The sequence below is a fragment of the Balaenoptera physalus genome (assembly GCF_965194825.1).
Source record: "Balaenoptera physalus genome assembly, chromosome: 15".
NCBI classification, from domain to species: domain Eukaryota; kingdom Metazoa; phylum Chordata; class Mammalia; order Artiodactyla; family Balaenopteridae; genus Balaenoptera; species Balaenoptera physalus.
The window spans coordinates 82,445,261-82,459,458 of record NC_138894.1 but is presented as its reverse complement, the minus strand read 5'-3'; the positions used below and the strand labels follow the sequence as shown (position 1 = coordinate 82,459,458).

The 14,198-nt window shown below is 37.2% G+C and overlaps 1 protein-coding gene across 5 annotated transcripts in view; it reads right to left on the bottom strand.

Annotated features, from left to right (window-relative positions):
• LDAH (lipid droplet associated hydrolase) overlaps positions 1 to 14,198 on the bottom strand; it is a 105,215-nt gene that overhangs the window by 82,793 nt on the left and 8,224 nt on the right. For all 5 annotated transcript variants that reach the window (XR_014254221.1, XR_014254222.1, XM_082427483.1 and 2 more), the window contains exons 2-3: positions 11,024 to 11,179; positions 1,196 to 1,339 (exon numbers count right to left, since the gene is read on the bottom strand). Coding sequence is in view for 3 of the 5 variants with exons in the window: in XM_082427483.1 (XP_082283609.1) it covers positions 1,196 to 1,339; positions 11,024 to 11,177 (298 nt within the window). In the remaining 2 variants the exon portion in view is untranslated. The remainder of the gene's footprint in view (positions 1 to 1,195; positions 1,340 to 11,023; positions 11,180 to 14,198) is intronic.

Genomic DNA, 14,198 nt, shown 5'->3' with positions numbered 1-14,198 from the left:
ACTCTAATCTTGGACTTATAGTCTGCAGACTATGAGAAAATAAATTCCTGCTATTTAAGTTACCTAGTTTATGGGTTTTGTTATGGGAGTCTGAACTAATACAATGATAAAAAGTATAATGTAAATATTAAAATTATTAAAAACCTCCAGTATTTGTTTTTTTATTAACAGATTTTATTTTTTAGAATGGTTTTAGAGTTGCAGAAAATTTGAACAGATTAGTCCAGAAAGTTCCCATATCACCTACCTCTTTCTCCCTCCCTACCCACACATGGTTTTCCCTATCATTAGATGCTCAATAAGTACAAGAAGATGCTCATACCATAGGAGAGGCATACCAGAACCAGGGGTAAACTAGGCAATGAAGCCATAGCCACCTCTCTCCCACTTCAGATTAACAAAGCGGAACCCTTAGGGAATGCCCACACAGAAATTATGTTTTTCTTTTTTCCTCTCATCTCACTTTTTTTTTTAGAAAAGTGAACACACTAGAATACTCATGAATTAGAAGCAGGTAATTTGCAACTCTGTGGTACTACTTCCTCCATTTAAAGGCTTCCAGAAATTTACCATGTAAAGTCCTAGTTCTCCCTTCAGCTTTCAAGGTTCCTCCCAATCTGGCCCTGCCTAGCACTCAAGTACCTACTGAATCTCTCTTCCTGCTATGTTAATCCTTCTGCCTATTATACAGAAGGCACCCACCTCCACCCCTCAATTCCAAATTCTACTCAACTGTTAAAACTCTTTTACTCTCTCCTTTGTTTACTCCTTAAGTATCCACATGATCAGCAGGCCAGAGTTTATCACTTAATCACTCTCTAAACATGAGAATGAGAGCTTCTTTAGAGTAGGAACCATGGCTAAGGACCACGTCATCTTATACTACTTCACCGTTCCTCTTAATACAACCCTGGAACTATAGTACATGATCGATAAACATATAGTTGGTTACTAGTTGGTAAATACAGATGGCAAGTCCTAGACAAACTGTTTGATCTGCCCAAACTTTTAAAGAAAATTACCTGCAGGATGATTAAAATGACCCCCCAAATCCTAAAATTACCAGACTGTGGCATCATGGGCCCAATGCCACAAGTGGAGGTTTCCACTGGTATAACTCTTAACCTTAGCAGGCTTTCTAGAAATATGAACACCCATTCACTGTAAAGGAAAGCAGATGTTAACAAACACATACCATCTGAGGTTGTAAGAATCTTCTTGTCTTTGGGGGCCAAGGCATGCCCAGCATGACTGATAACCCAAACTGGAAAGCGTCTTTTTGTTGAAGAATACAAAGCCTTTGCAAATGGCACATAAAAGGCAGAAAAACCTGGGTTACCTAAGAAAAGAAACAGACTTTTAGATTAACCAAAGCAATAAACTCACATAAGACAATGTGCTGACTGAAAAAGAAAGATCTATTTCTCCTTATACTTCCCTAAATGTTACTATACAAATGTAGTAACATTTACCCATACAACTCAATTTTAATATCTTTTATACCTTAAGTCTGGGAATTATCATTTAGAAAATTTCTGCTCCTGCTTTGTTCTCCAACTGCTTCAAATAAATTCTTCCTCCATGTTCCTCATCTTAATAAGTGGAAGCACCAATCATAAATCAAATACTCAAGTCCTAACAGCAGGAGTCATTCTTGGTTCCTTCCTGTTCTTCACATCCAATTCATCAATAAGTCCTGTCAACTCTGCTTCCAAAATACATCTCAACTTTGTCCAATTCTCTCCATTAGTGTTATCACTTCCCACTGGGTTTCCCACAACAGCCTCCTAACAGGTCTTCTATCTACTCTTGTCCCCTGGGAATCCATTGTTCAGGGTACCCAGAGAGATATCTCCAAACCTCAAATTGAATCACAGCAGTACCCTACTTAAACACCTTCCAGTGGTTTCGCATTGTCTAAAATCATTAATACTGCCTGTCAGCCCCTTCAAGGTTTGACTATGATCAGTTACCAAGCTGCATAAAAACCAATCAGTGTCAGAATCATTCACAAAGAAAACTTTAAGGAGTCTACTAATTGTTTTCTGGTCATTTATCACAAGTACTTATATTGTAGAGATGTATAGTTTGATCTTTGGGGGAAAAGACCACCAACTAATACATGTAGATTTTTCTTGTGTATGTACAGAAGGTATTTTTGAGATGGGTTTGCTATAAAGAGACAGAATGAATAAATGATCTTTTTTAAAAATAGTCAATCTGATACATCTTTGGGGGAAAAGAGTGAAATGGTGTTTTCATCTTACAATCATCATCTGTATAACACCTTCATAAATACTAGTCTATTTCCACCAATATCTATTTCTCCAATCAATTTATCTATTTCTTCATGCTGCTAGGTTTTCTCCTCTTTGCAATTCCATGACAGGGTTTTGCTGTACTGATGTAACCTCTGCCATCCTTGTCAAATTTTACTGATTTCTTCTTCATTGTCTATATCTTTTAGTTTCCTAGATAAGCAATGTAGCAAAGTGGTTAAGGGCATAGACTCTGGAGCCAGACTGCCTGGGATGGTTTTCTTACTTTGCCACTTACCAACTGTGTGACCTTTGGCAAGTTATTTAACCTCTCAGGCCTTGGCTTCCTTGTCCATAAAATGAGGATAATAATCATACTACCTCATGTGAGAACTAAGTGAACTAATATATGTAAAATACTTAAACACTGCTCAATACACTGCTTGCTGTATAAATGTTAGCTATTCAAACTTGTCATCAGTGTCTAGCCATGATGGTAATATATGAAGGCCTTATCACCCCTATTGTTACTTTGCTTCTGTTGCATTCTGACCTAGTGACTCAAGTTCCAAATTCCTTTTTGTGATGGTGCTAGTGTCATCTTTGTTAAATAGGTGAAGACTTCCTCAAATAAAGTAATGTGTTCTTTGGTCACCTGATTAATTGTCTGCTCTGCAGCTAGAGAAAGAAGGGAAACAGGGTGTGTATTAGCACAGAGTTACTGTAACATCAATGGTGGATGTGATGGCACTGTTTCATGTTTTATATTTAAATCTTCAGTATGGTTAGAATATTCTTGAGTGTAAAGTACAAAGCAGTAATCCAGCTTCTTTTCAAGTGAATAGCCAAGTGTCCCAAGAGCATTTATTATATTACCCATTCTTTCTGCATGGATTTGAAATGTCTTCTGATCCAATACTGAATTCTTACATTTGTTTGCTACTTCTGATTCCAAATAATTCCACTTATTTTTTCCTTTTCTTCTCTGCCAGCACCATACTGTCTTGATTACTACATTGTGTTTTTTTGTTTGTTTGTTTGTTTGTTTGTTTTTTAATGTTTCAGTAACTGGTAGGCCCTTAGAATTATTTTCAACAGTTTCAATTTTTAAAAATTTCTTTGGAATTCTGATTGAAATTTTATCTCATTTATACATAAGTTTAGAAATATTTGATATTTTCCACATTACTGAGTATAACCTTCTAGGAATGTGTCATGTCTCATATTCAAATATTTTTTGTCTCTCAGTAAAGTTTTATAGTTTTCTTCATAGGACTAGAAAATAATAACAATTTTAAGTGCTATAACCTATTACATGCCAGGCAGTATTTAAGTGTTTTATATATATTAACTCATTTAGTCCTCACATGAGGTAGTACAATTATTATTTCCATTTTATGGGTGAGGAAACTAAGGTAGAGAGGTTAAATAACTTGCCAAAGGTGTTACCAGTGTTATCATACAAATGATAAGTGCTCAATAAATATCTGAAGACTGAAAGAACATAAAAAGTAAATAATACTGAATTTTAAAAAGAACATAAAATTACCTAGTCTAGAATCTTCTGCATACCTTGTTTTAGTTAATCTTACAACAGCGCTATAAAGTAGCTGACATTATCACCAAGGATAATGAGTGGACAGCCATTATTATTATTACTATTATTACTACTATCATTGCTATTATGACTACAATTATTATTACATTTTTAATTTTTTAAGTTGAATAGATTTAACATGTAGCATTCTGTAAGTTTAGGATGTAGAGAGTGTTAAACTGGTTTAACTTTAAGGAGAATCCAAAGATAATAATTACATGATTTAGACACAATAGTTGCAATGACAGGATACATAAAACCAGAATGAATGAGTACTAGATAATGGAACTGCTAAAAAACAACTTTTTCTCTCTATCTCCGGGTTTAAGTCTGAGTTCTTTCCCTTAATGACTGTAAGATCTTAAGCAAATCCCCTTAAACCTTCTGATTTACTATTTTATTACCATGAAGTAAATGATAATGCCAACTACTCCATGTCCATTTATTCCATTCACTACTATAGCTTCTTTGGAATACAGTAAGTCCCCTACGTATGAACCTTCAAGTTGCGAACTTTCAAAGATGCGAACGTGTCCCTGTATGCCAGCTGTTGTACTGTATTACTGTACTTTTCAAGGTACCGTACTGTAAGATTAAAACTGTTTTCTTTTTTGTGTGTTTGTTTTTTATGTGTTATTTGTGTGAAAAGTATTATAAACCTATTACAGTATAGTACTATATAGCCAATTGTGTTAGTTGGGTACCTAGGCTAACTTTGTTGGACTTAAAAACAAATTGGACTTAATGAACGTGCTCTCAGAACAGAACTCGTTCGTATGTAGGGGACTTACTGTATTCTTTTAGTTATTTTTTTGTAATTTATATTCTAGTGGGAGAATATATACACATAACTAAGTAGGTAAATAAGATAGTTCAAGAGTGTGATAATTTCTATGAAGGAGATAAACAGGATCATATGATAGAGAAGGGACAAGATTAGGATGGCCTGAGAAAAATGTCTGAGGAGGTGGCATTTAGCTATAACTCAAAAGATGAGAAGAAATCCACCATGTAAAGATTTGAGGGAGAAGAATACTAGGATGGAAGAATAGGTGCAAAGGCCCTCAAGTAATAAAGAGCTTGACTCCTGAAGAGAGTCCACATTGGCCAGTAGCATGGAGATCCAACTTACAACAGAGACAGAGGTAGAAAATATAATGCAAAACATTTAAATGTCATTGCATATTTCACCACTTAAATGTTATGGCTTATGTTACACTTTATGAATCATGAACTAAACTTCCTGGTTAGGACATCACAGAGAAAATTAAAAGGGTCTTGTTTATACAACTAAAATCAGATATAGATGTATGTATATATATCTATCTCCAGGTGTAAAGATGTTCAAAAGCATTCCAATACAGAAATGCAAGTTATACCGTTTATCAAAGGATATCAAAAGGTGTTATAAACACATGCTTGAACATACACATAGTGAAATGCCTAAGCAACGTATAACAGAGGCTGTGGTGATCATCTCTAGACCCTGACTGCCAATAAACCCTTAACTACTTAACATTGCAATTGTAGACTTATGCCTTCTAGTTAATCTTGTAGGGGACAAAACTTCCATATATCAAGTTAATGTGGCATGGCATCTAGAGAAGGTTGTCATGTGGACAGAACTTTGGGCTTCTCCATAGAGCCTTCTCTGCTCCATCTCCAATCACTGTACTCACAACACAAGACATGCCACATGATTCCATTATCCCCATATGACCACTTGAGAATTATAATGATTCAATATGTTCTATACTGAGTTCTCATATTGCCTCCCTTTGCTTATTTCACTACTTAAAGGAAGTCCAAGGACGCTATTAGCAGAAATTCTACAACAAAAGTTCATTGGAAAAGATGAAACTAAATTAAAAGCTACTCAATCTGTGGCTTCCAATAAATAATTCCTCATTATCATTACTAACTTAAAAGTGATGAACTAATTTTGCTATGTGTATAAGCAAAGTGATTTAAAATACTACAAGCAGCTCATGCAGCTCAATATCAAAAAAACAAACAACCCAATCCAAAAATGGGCGGAAGACCTAAATAGACATTTCTCCAAAGAAGATACACAGATAGCCAACAAACACATGAAAGGATGCTCAACATCACTAATCATTAGAGAAATGCAAACCAAAACAGTGAGGAATCACCTCACACTGGTCAGAATGGCCATCATCAAAAAATCTACAAACAGTAAATGCTGGAGAGGGTGTGGAGAAATGGGAACCCTCCTGCACTGTTGGTGGGAATGTAAATTGATACAGCCACTATGGAGAACAGTATGGAGGTTCCTTAGAAAACTAAAAATAGAACTATCATGTGTCCCAGCAATCCCACTCCTAGGCATATACCCTGAGAAAACCATAATTCAAAAAGAGTCATGTACCACAATGTTCATTGCAGCTCTATTTACAATAGCCAGGACATGGAAGCAACCTAAGCGTCCATCGACAGATGAATCGATAAAGAAGATGTGGCACTACAATGGAATATTACTCAGCCATATAAAGAAACGAAATTGAGTTATTTGTAGTGAAGTGGATGGATCTAGAGTCTGTCATACAGAGTGAAGTCAGAAAGAGAAAAACAAATACCGTATGCTAACACATATATATGGAATCTAAAAAAAAAAAATGGTTATGAAGAACCTAGGGACAGGACAGGAATAAAGACACAGATGTAGAGAATGGACTTGAGGACATGGGGAGGGAGAAGGGTAAGCTGGGATGAAGTGAGAGTGGCATGGACTTATATATACTACCAAATGTAAAACAGATAGCTAGTTGGAAGCAGCCGCATAATACAGGGAGATCAGCTTGGTGCTTTGTGACCACCTTGAGGAGTGGGAGAGGGAGGGTAGGAGAGGGAGGGTGGGAGGGAGACAAAAGAGGGAGGAGATATGGGGATTAGCTGATTCACTTTGTTATAAAGCAGAAACTAACACACCATTGTAAAGCAATTATACTCTAATAAAGATGTTAAAAAAAAAGTGATTTAAAATAAAATGTTACGTCAGTCTATCAGAGATGGACTAAACATAAGGTCTATAGTGGCTTAACAATCTTTGAAATACTGTCATCCTAATTTTCCCCACAGTATAAAAGGACTAGCTCCCCAAATAAAATACAATTTTGAATTCTGCAAACTAAAGAGCAGCAAGAGCCTACAGCTTGCACAAAGCCCAAGGAAACGGGCCAAGGGCAGGAGGAGAATAGACGGGCAAACAGAAAAGAACACCAGGAAACAAAATGATCTGAAAATGTCAAAGCACTATAAAACAATGACACTATTAAAAAACAAGTCTTTTAAACTTCCCTTTCTCCTCAGTGTCTTCAATGAATGCTCCTTCTATCTCTTCACCATATCTTAAACCTGGCTCTCCCCTATGATGGACTCTCTTCCTTTCACGGCCCTGCGGAAGAGACCTCACTATTCTCTAACACTTCGTATACCTCAATGAGAGCAAAGGCTTTTTGCAACACACCACTCCTAGCACCTAATACCAATGCGTGAGTGAAAACACCTCTGAGTGGGGAAGTACAGAGTGGGCTGTTTGCTCCACTTATAGTTCATCCTACTGTAAGAACCTCTCCTCCCCTAAGATTGAAGCCATCTGCTTCCATCTATCAACTTTCTAGTCATTCTCACACATTCCCTGAAAACCTTGACCCTTAAATGGCAGTTTCACTTGCCATTCCATAAGTTAGGTGATTTCAAAATCTGGGCGGCCTGACTTTGTCCCATAATTCATTATCTCGATCAAATTCAAAGAACTTCACCTATATCCAATTTAAGCAACTAATTCCAGTAGCCACAGCCTAGATCAGTGGTGTGCATATCAAAATCCACTAGAGGGCTTCTTAAAACCCAGATGCCGGGGCTTCCCTGATGGCGCAGTGGTTGAGAGTCTGCCTGCCAATGCAGGGGACACGGGTTCGAGCCCTGGACCGGGAGGATCCCACATGCCGCGGAACAACTGGGCCCGTGAGCCACACCTACTGAGCCTGCGCGTCTGGAGCCTGTGCTCCGCAACAAGAGAGGCCGCGATAGTGAGGCCGCGCACCGCGATGAAGAGTGGCCCCCGCTCGCCGCAACTAGAGAAAACGCCCTCGCACAGAAAGGAAGACCCAACACAGCCATAAATAAATAAATAAATAAAATTTAAAACCCAGATGCCCCACCCCCAGAGTTTCTGGTTCAGAAGATCTAGGATAGGGTCCCAAAACTTGCATGTGTAACAAGTTCTTAGGTGATGCTGCTGATCCTGACAACAACTTTAACAATGACAGGCCTATGTCTTTTCATTACCCAGAAATGGTTTACATCCAAAGCATCCTAACTCTGATAGCCCTTCTCCAGCTCAATCTTTGACCCTTTTAGACTTCACTCCCAATATACCTGCTATTTGATCACAGCCCTGCTCAAAATCTACTTGTTTTTGGTCAATAATTCCTTTCATCCTGCGTATCTGCTATTTTCAATGCTGACCAATTTCCTTAAGGCTCCAGTCCACCCTCTGCCATCCTTACTCTCCACAGATCACCTCAACTCTTAATTAACAGAGAAAACAGAGGTCAGGAGGCAGGAACTACTTTATTTCCTCTGACACACCTTCACACTTCTCCATTACAGTAACCAACGTCACCTCCTTCATTCTAGCCTCAGAAAGATATTCCTTCTCCAGTCCAATATAATGTTTCTAATTATTTTCTCAATCCCACACTCCACCATTGCCTCCAAATCTCCGCTTCATATAATAGCACTTGTCATGCCTATAATTTCAAACTCTCCCTCACTATTGGCAGAGCATATGTATTTTTTATTTTTTTAAATAAATTTATTTATTTATTTTTGGCTGTGTTGGGTCTTCGTTGCTGCACGCAGGCTTTCTCTAGTCACGGCGAGCGGGGGCTACTCTTTGTTGCGGTGCACGGGCTTCTCATTGTGGTGGCTTCTCTTGTTGCGGAGCACGGGCTCTAGGCACGCGGGCTCAGTAGTTGTGGCTTGCGGACTCTAGAGAGCAGGCTCAGTAGTTGTGGCACACAGGCTTAGTTGCTCTGCGGCATGTCGGATCTTCCCGGACCAAGGATCGAACCTGTGTCCCCTGTACTGGCAGGTGGATTCTTAACCACTGTGCCACCGGGGAAGTCCCTGTATTTTTAATTTTAATAGATGCTGACAGACTGCTTTCCAAAAAGACTGTTACATCATGGCAGAACACTGGAAGTTTATTTTCAGAACAGGTTAAACCAAAGAGAGATTCTGGATCAGAAGTCTTAGCCCAGTTGAGAACAAAAGCACTACACTGAGAAGAAACACTGAAACTCCAACCTCCTCTCCCTTGTTCAGATCTGAACATTAGCAGACAGGCTTCCATTCCTCAAATAGGATACTTGGAAGATTCCTTCCTGGAAAAGTGAACAATCCAAGAAACAGCTACAGATACTGAAAGCTGGAAATCCTCCAATGAAATGCTGAGTCCCTACCCAATCACCTTAAGGTGAGGATTACCTAAGGTAACCAACCACTCCGTTTTGCCCATCCTGTTGTCATGGTTTTAGTACCGAAAGTCATGTGTCCTCGAAAACGCCTCAGACTAGGATGTCTAGTCACCCTAGGCATACCTGTGGACAAGCCCCACCCCTGAATACAAGCTTCCAATAAATTTTTTACGTCTTCCTCTTAAAAATGAAAGGGTAGTCAAGGATGATCAAACATTTGAGGAAAAACAAACACTAATAGAAACAGAAAAAGGAATGCAGCAAAAACTCTAACAATGCAGGAAGCCAAAAAAAGAGATAATGCACCCACAAAACACATGAAACAGAAGACTATAAAAAAGAAAAGAACACAGAGCTCTGAGAATTGAAGTTAAGTTTCTGGCTTAAAAAGGTCCACCAAAATCCAATGTATGAAAAACAGCCATACCAAGGTGCCTGACTATAAAATTTCAGAATCTTAGAACAAAGAAAAGATCTAAAATATTTTTTTGCTGCGGGAGGGGGGGAGCTTCACATACAAAAGATAAAAAATCAGAATAATATCAAGACTTCTCAAAAACAGTCTGAACCCTGGAAAACAATGAACATGCCCTCCAAATTCTAAGGAAACCACGATCTCCAACCTAGAACTCTTAAGATGTTTTCTGACATGCTAGAAATGTAAAAGACTACTTCCCATGCACCTCTTCTCAGGAAGCTCCTAGAAGGTATGCTCCACCAAAAACAAGGGAATAAACCCAGAAAAAAAAATACGGGATCCAGGAAACAAGGAATCCAACCAGGAGAAAAGTGAAAGGAGTCCCCAGGATGGCCTGTGTAAGAAGCCTAGAGAGCAACCAGTCTAGACTGGAGCCGAAGAACACAGAATTCTGGGAGGGACAGCCCCAAAAAGCAAACCAAAACAAAACAGAAACCCTATTACTCAAAAGCTGAGAAGTTTTTTTCACTTCTGGAGAATAATTTTAGGATAAATTACCGATTGAAACATAGAAAACTAAGCAAATAAAAGGGACAACCATTAATCCAGGGAAAACAAACAAAAATGTACAAGAAAAGAAATCATAATACCCCATAGGCCTAGCTGTGTACATGAGATGATATAATATGATACATATTAACAGTTTCATTTTTAATCTTTAGGCTGATATATATATATACACACACATATATTTTTCAAGCTCATATTTTTAAAAAGTGCTTCGAATACCTACAATCAAGCATCTTCCCCTAACATTCTATTGATACTGATCCAGCATAAATCACAAATGACCCAGCTGACAGATCCCAGAATAAATAAATGTTCTACCATAAACTTACAATCATCTTGAAATAAGACAGTAAAAATTACTTAGAAAACTGTCAAAAAATATTATTTGATAAAGTTCTAATTATTCTAAATATTGTTAAGAAATTTTAAAGAGCAGATTATAAAACTACTTATGGCATACATTGTGATTTTAAAAATGTATATAATATATATACTATTAATGCATAGATGACAAACAAAATGTCCAGCCACTAAAGTATCAAGGGTGGTTGTTATCAATGGTTTGAGTGATTCTATTTCCTTCTATAAGGATTTTTATATTTATCAAATTCTCTTAAAATCAGAAATAGTTATAAGTATCTGTATACAGTCTTCTCATCCAGATTTTTAAACTTACCAGGAATAATGAAAATAAGCAGCTTAGGCCTGTTGGCAATTTGATCGTTAATGAGGTCAGTCCAGGGCCCACATTTTAGAACCTGGGTTTCAATTCCACAACATAGAACGAATTCCTCGTGCACAGGAATTTCTTCCTTGATTTCTGAGTCCATTTCTAAATAAGTGGAGAAGAACAATAAGAAGAGTCACTAAAATATAAAACTTTGAGCCAAAGACAATATTTGAGAATAAAAAAGACAAAATTCAATATACCTAGAAGGAAATGTCACAAAGAGATATGAGAGATATATGACTATTCAGCTATTCTAGATTACAGGATTGAAAAAAAAAATTAAACCACAAGAGAAGAGAGAAAGAGGGGCATGTCTTTGGTGAAATTAAAGACTACAGAGGAGTGTGAATCAAAACAAAAATCCCACCACTCTCCTCTCCAGTCTAAATTGACAATATCCATGGCTAACTTCCACTTTCCCTCTGCTGGAATTCTTGTATAGCTATATGCTCTACCAGTGAGAGAAGTTCCCCTACCTTCACCTGGTGAAGTCTGGTGAAAAAATACAGAGGCTATGGCTGCCCTTGTACTCTCTCAGATAGAACTGTAAAGAGGGACAGTGAACTCGTTGATGAGCTCTGAGTTTTTTCCTCTATTAACCCTCTCATCCCAAATTCTGTATGTTTTTATAAATTATTAAAGCATTACATTATTAAATTATGAAATGGATAGGTGGAAGAAAACAGAATATGAGATAACATCATGAACAATTTTCTGAATAATCAAGATATGTGTAAAAATGCAGTCCCAAATTATTTATATTACCCCTCCACCTCTGCCTTCCCTGTGTCTATCAACACAACCATGTCCCAAACTTTCATTGGTCTTTCCATCCTCCTCTTCAACTATCCTCCTTTCATTCAGAGCCCTCTAGAGTCTAGATTATAAGTACCCTTAAAGCTTTTTCTCCTCTTACCACTTTATGCCAAGCTTGTACTCTGGTCTATCTTGTCCCTGCGTTTCCTCAGTGTCTTCATGCTTTTCTGCTCCTATACCTTTGCTAATGGTTTTACTCTGCCACCACTTCTGGAATGCTTTCCCCCTTGTGCCACTTATCAATTTATTGCCTCCAAATTCATCCTTCATTGCCTTCTCTGGAAAAATGGATCTGGGTCCTTTAAATATTTTTCCTCTGCCAACTGATATGATGTTGACCTTGAAGAGTGTACTGGAAGAGAGGCACCGCAGGAAGAAGGATTTCTCCCCTGGTTTCAATGTACCCTCTCAGAAGACTTCTGGAGCACTTGTCCCCTCAGCCCCGTGCTCAGGCTGTGAGGTCTCTCTAGAGCAGTGACTTCCAACCAGAGACAATTTTGCTCCCAGAAGACATACGGCAATAAATAAAAATAGTTTTCAATGTCACAACTTGGCATCAGGGGAGGTGTTACTGCCAGCATCTAGTGAGTAGAGGCCAGGGGTACTGCTAAGCATCCTACACTGCACAGGACGGCGCCCACAACCAAGAATCACTAGCCCAAAAGGTCCACAGTGCCAAGGTTGGAAAAATACCTGGAGTGAAAAATTTTCACTTAAAAAGTGGGGTCTCCTTTCAAAATTATATTAAAAATATACTGACTGACTAAATAAATAAAAGTATCATCTCACCTTTTCTTGTGGATTGATTTTTAGTTCACTTATAAATGTCACTGTAGCCCAATCTTTGAAACTACCACAAAATACAGTATATTTATAAAGGTCTTATGACATTTGTAAAGTGTTAGAAACAATATTAGATTTAACTGTTATACACAGTATTAAATTAGAGCACTGACAGAGAGAACACTGGCTAAATTTAAGATTTGCACCACAAGAGAATCCAAAGTTATTAACTGTAATCAACTCATAAATACTTAACTTCAAAGTAAATGACATCTTAGGATTTTGATTAGCCACAAAGTTAATGAGAATGCAAGTAGATATGAAACTTAAACAGTCTATGAAAATCAGAAAACAAAAAAGTAACAACTCTAAAACACTTCAAGTAAAATACAACTGAGAAACACTGAGTTAATGTATGTATTTGTAAAGCATCTTTTTATTTTACTGCACTCTTATGTTTCTGAATCTCACACAGCCAAATAAAAAAAGTAAAGAAAAACTTTACTTTCTTCCTTACCTAAGAACCCAAGGTAATTCAATGCTGCCAACAATGGGCAGGTTAAGACAGGACAATGTGTTCTAATATATATTATTAAAGGCTGATGGCCCCACCTTCAGCCGCCACCCACAAACAATTTTAATGATCAGTTTTGATAAACAGCAAGACTTAGCCTGGATAAAAACCATACGTACAGTGTAGATATAATCTGTACAACTTAGGCAATCCTTACTCAGCTAAGCATAGGCGTTCATCTGCTTATATTAATGGGTTTCTAACTTTATTTAGTAAAAGAATTTTTTTCCAATTAAATCTTATACAAACCTAGACAATACACAAAACTGAAAAGCAGCATTTGATCACTATAAATGAGTCCCTCACCATCCAAGTAATGTCTGCATTTTATTTTGGCTACTCAGAATTCTACTTTATCCATCATGTAAGAACTGCACATGATAAAAAAGTTTTTTTAAAAAACTCGTTGCAATGTCCAGGTAGTCTTCAATGAAACTACATTACATTTGAAAAAGAGACAGTAAGATACTTTTCTTTCAAAGTTAAAGCACAAACAAAATCTAAAAATAACTTGTATTATTTATCATGTATATAAGGCAGATAAGGAGCTGCTGAAACTTCTTCAAATGACAAAAATTTTATATATATTATTATCAAATATAAGTTGTGACCTGTGTTACTGTCCCATAGTTACACAAAGCAGAGCATACACTCTGCATGTATCTGCACTTTGACTGGCAATTAATTAGTGGTATTCCTGGGCATAGTACTAAACCTACTTGTAAAGTATTTAGTGACTAGACAAGTGAGGATTAAATTTTTAAAGGCCCAGGGAAGAGATACAAAATTTGTAATTGTTATCAAAACACAATATAAGAAGTACAAATACATACAAAATTGGCAGCGGAAGCTTTATTCCAAGTTCTTTTTTTTTTTAATTAGCCTGGTAGCAAACTTTGACATGCTGGTTATCTCTGTAGTATATTAAATGTTTGGTATATAATAGAA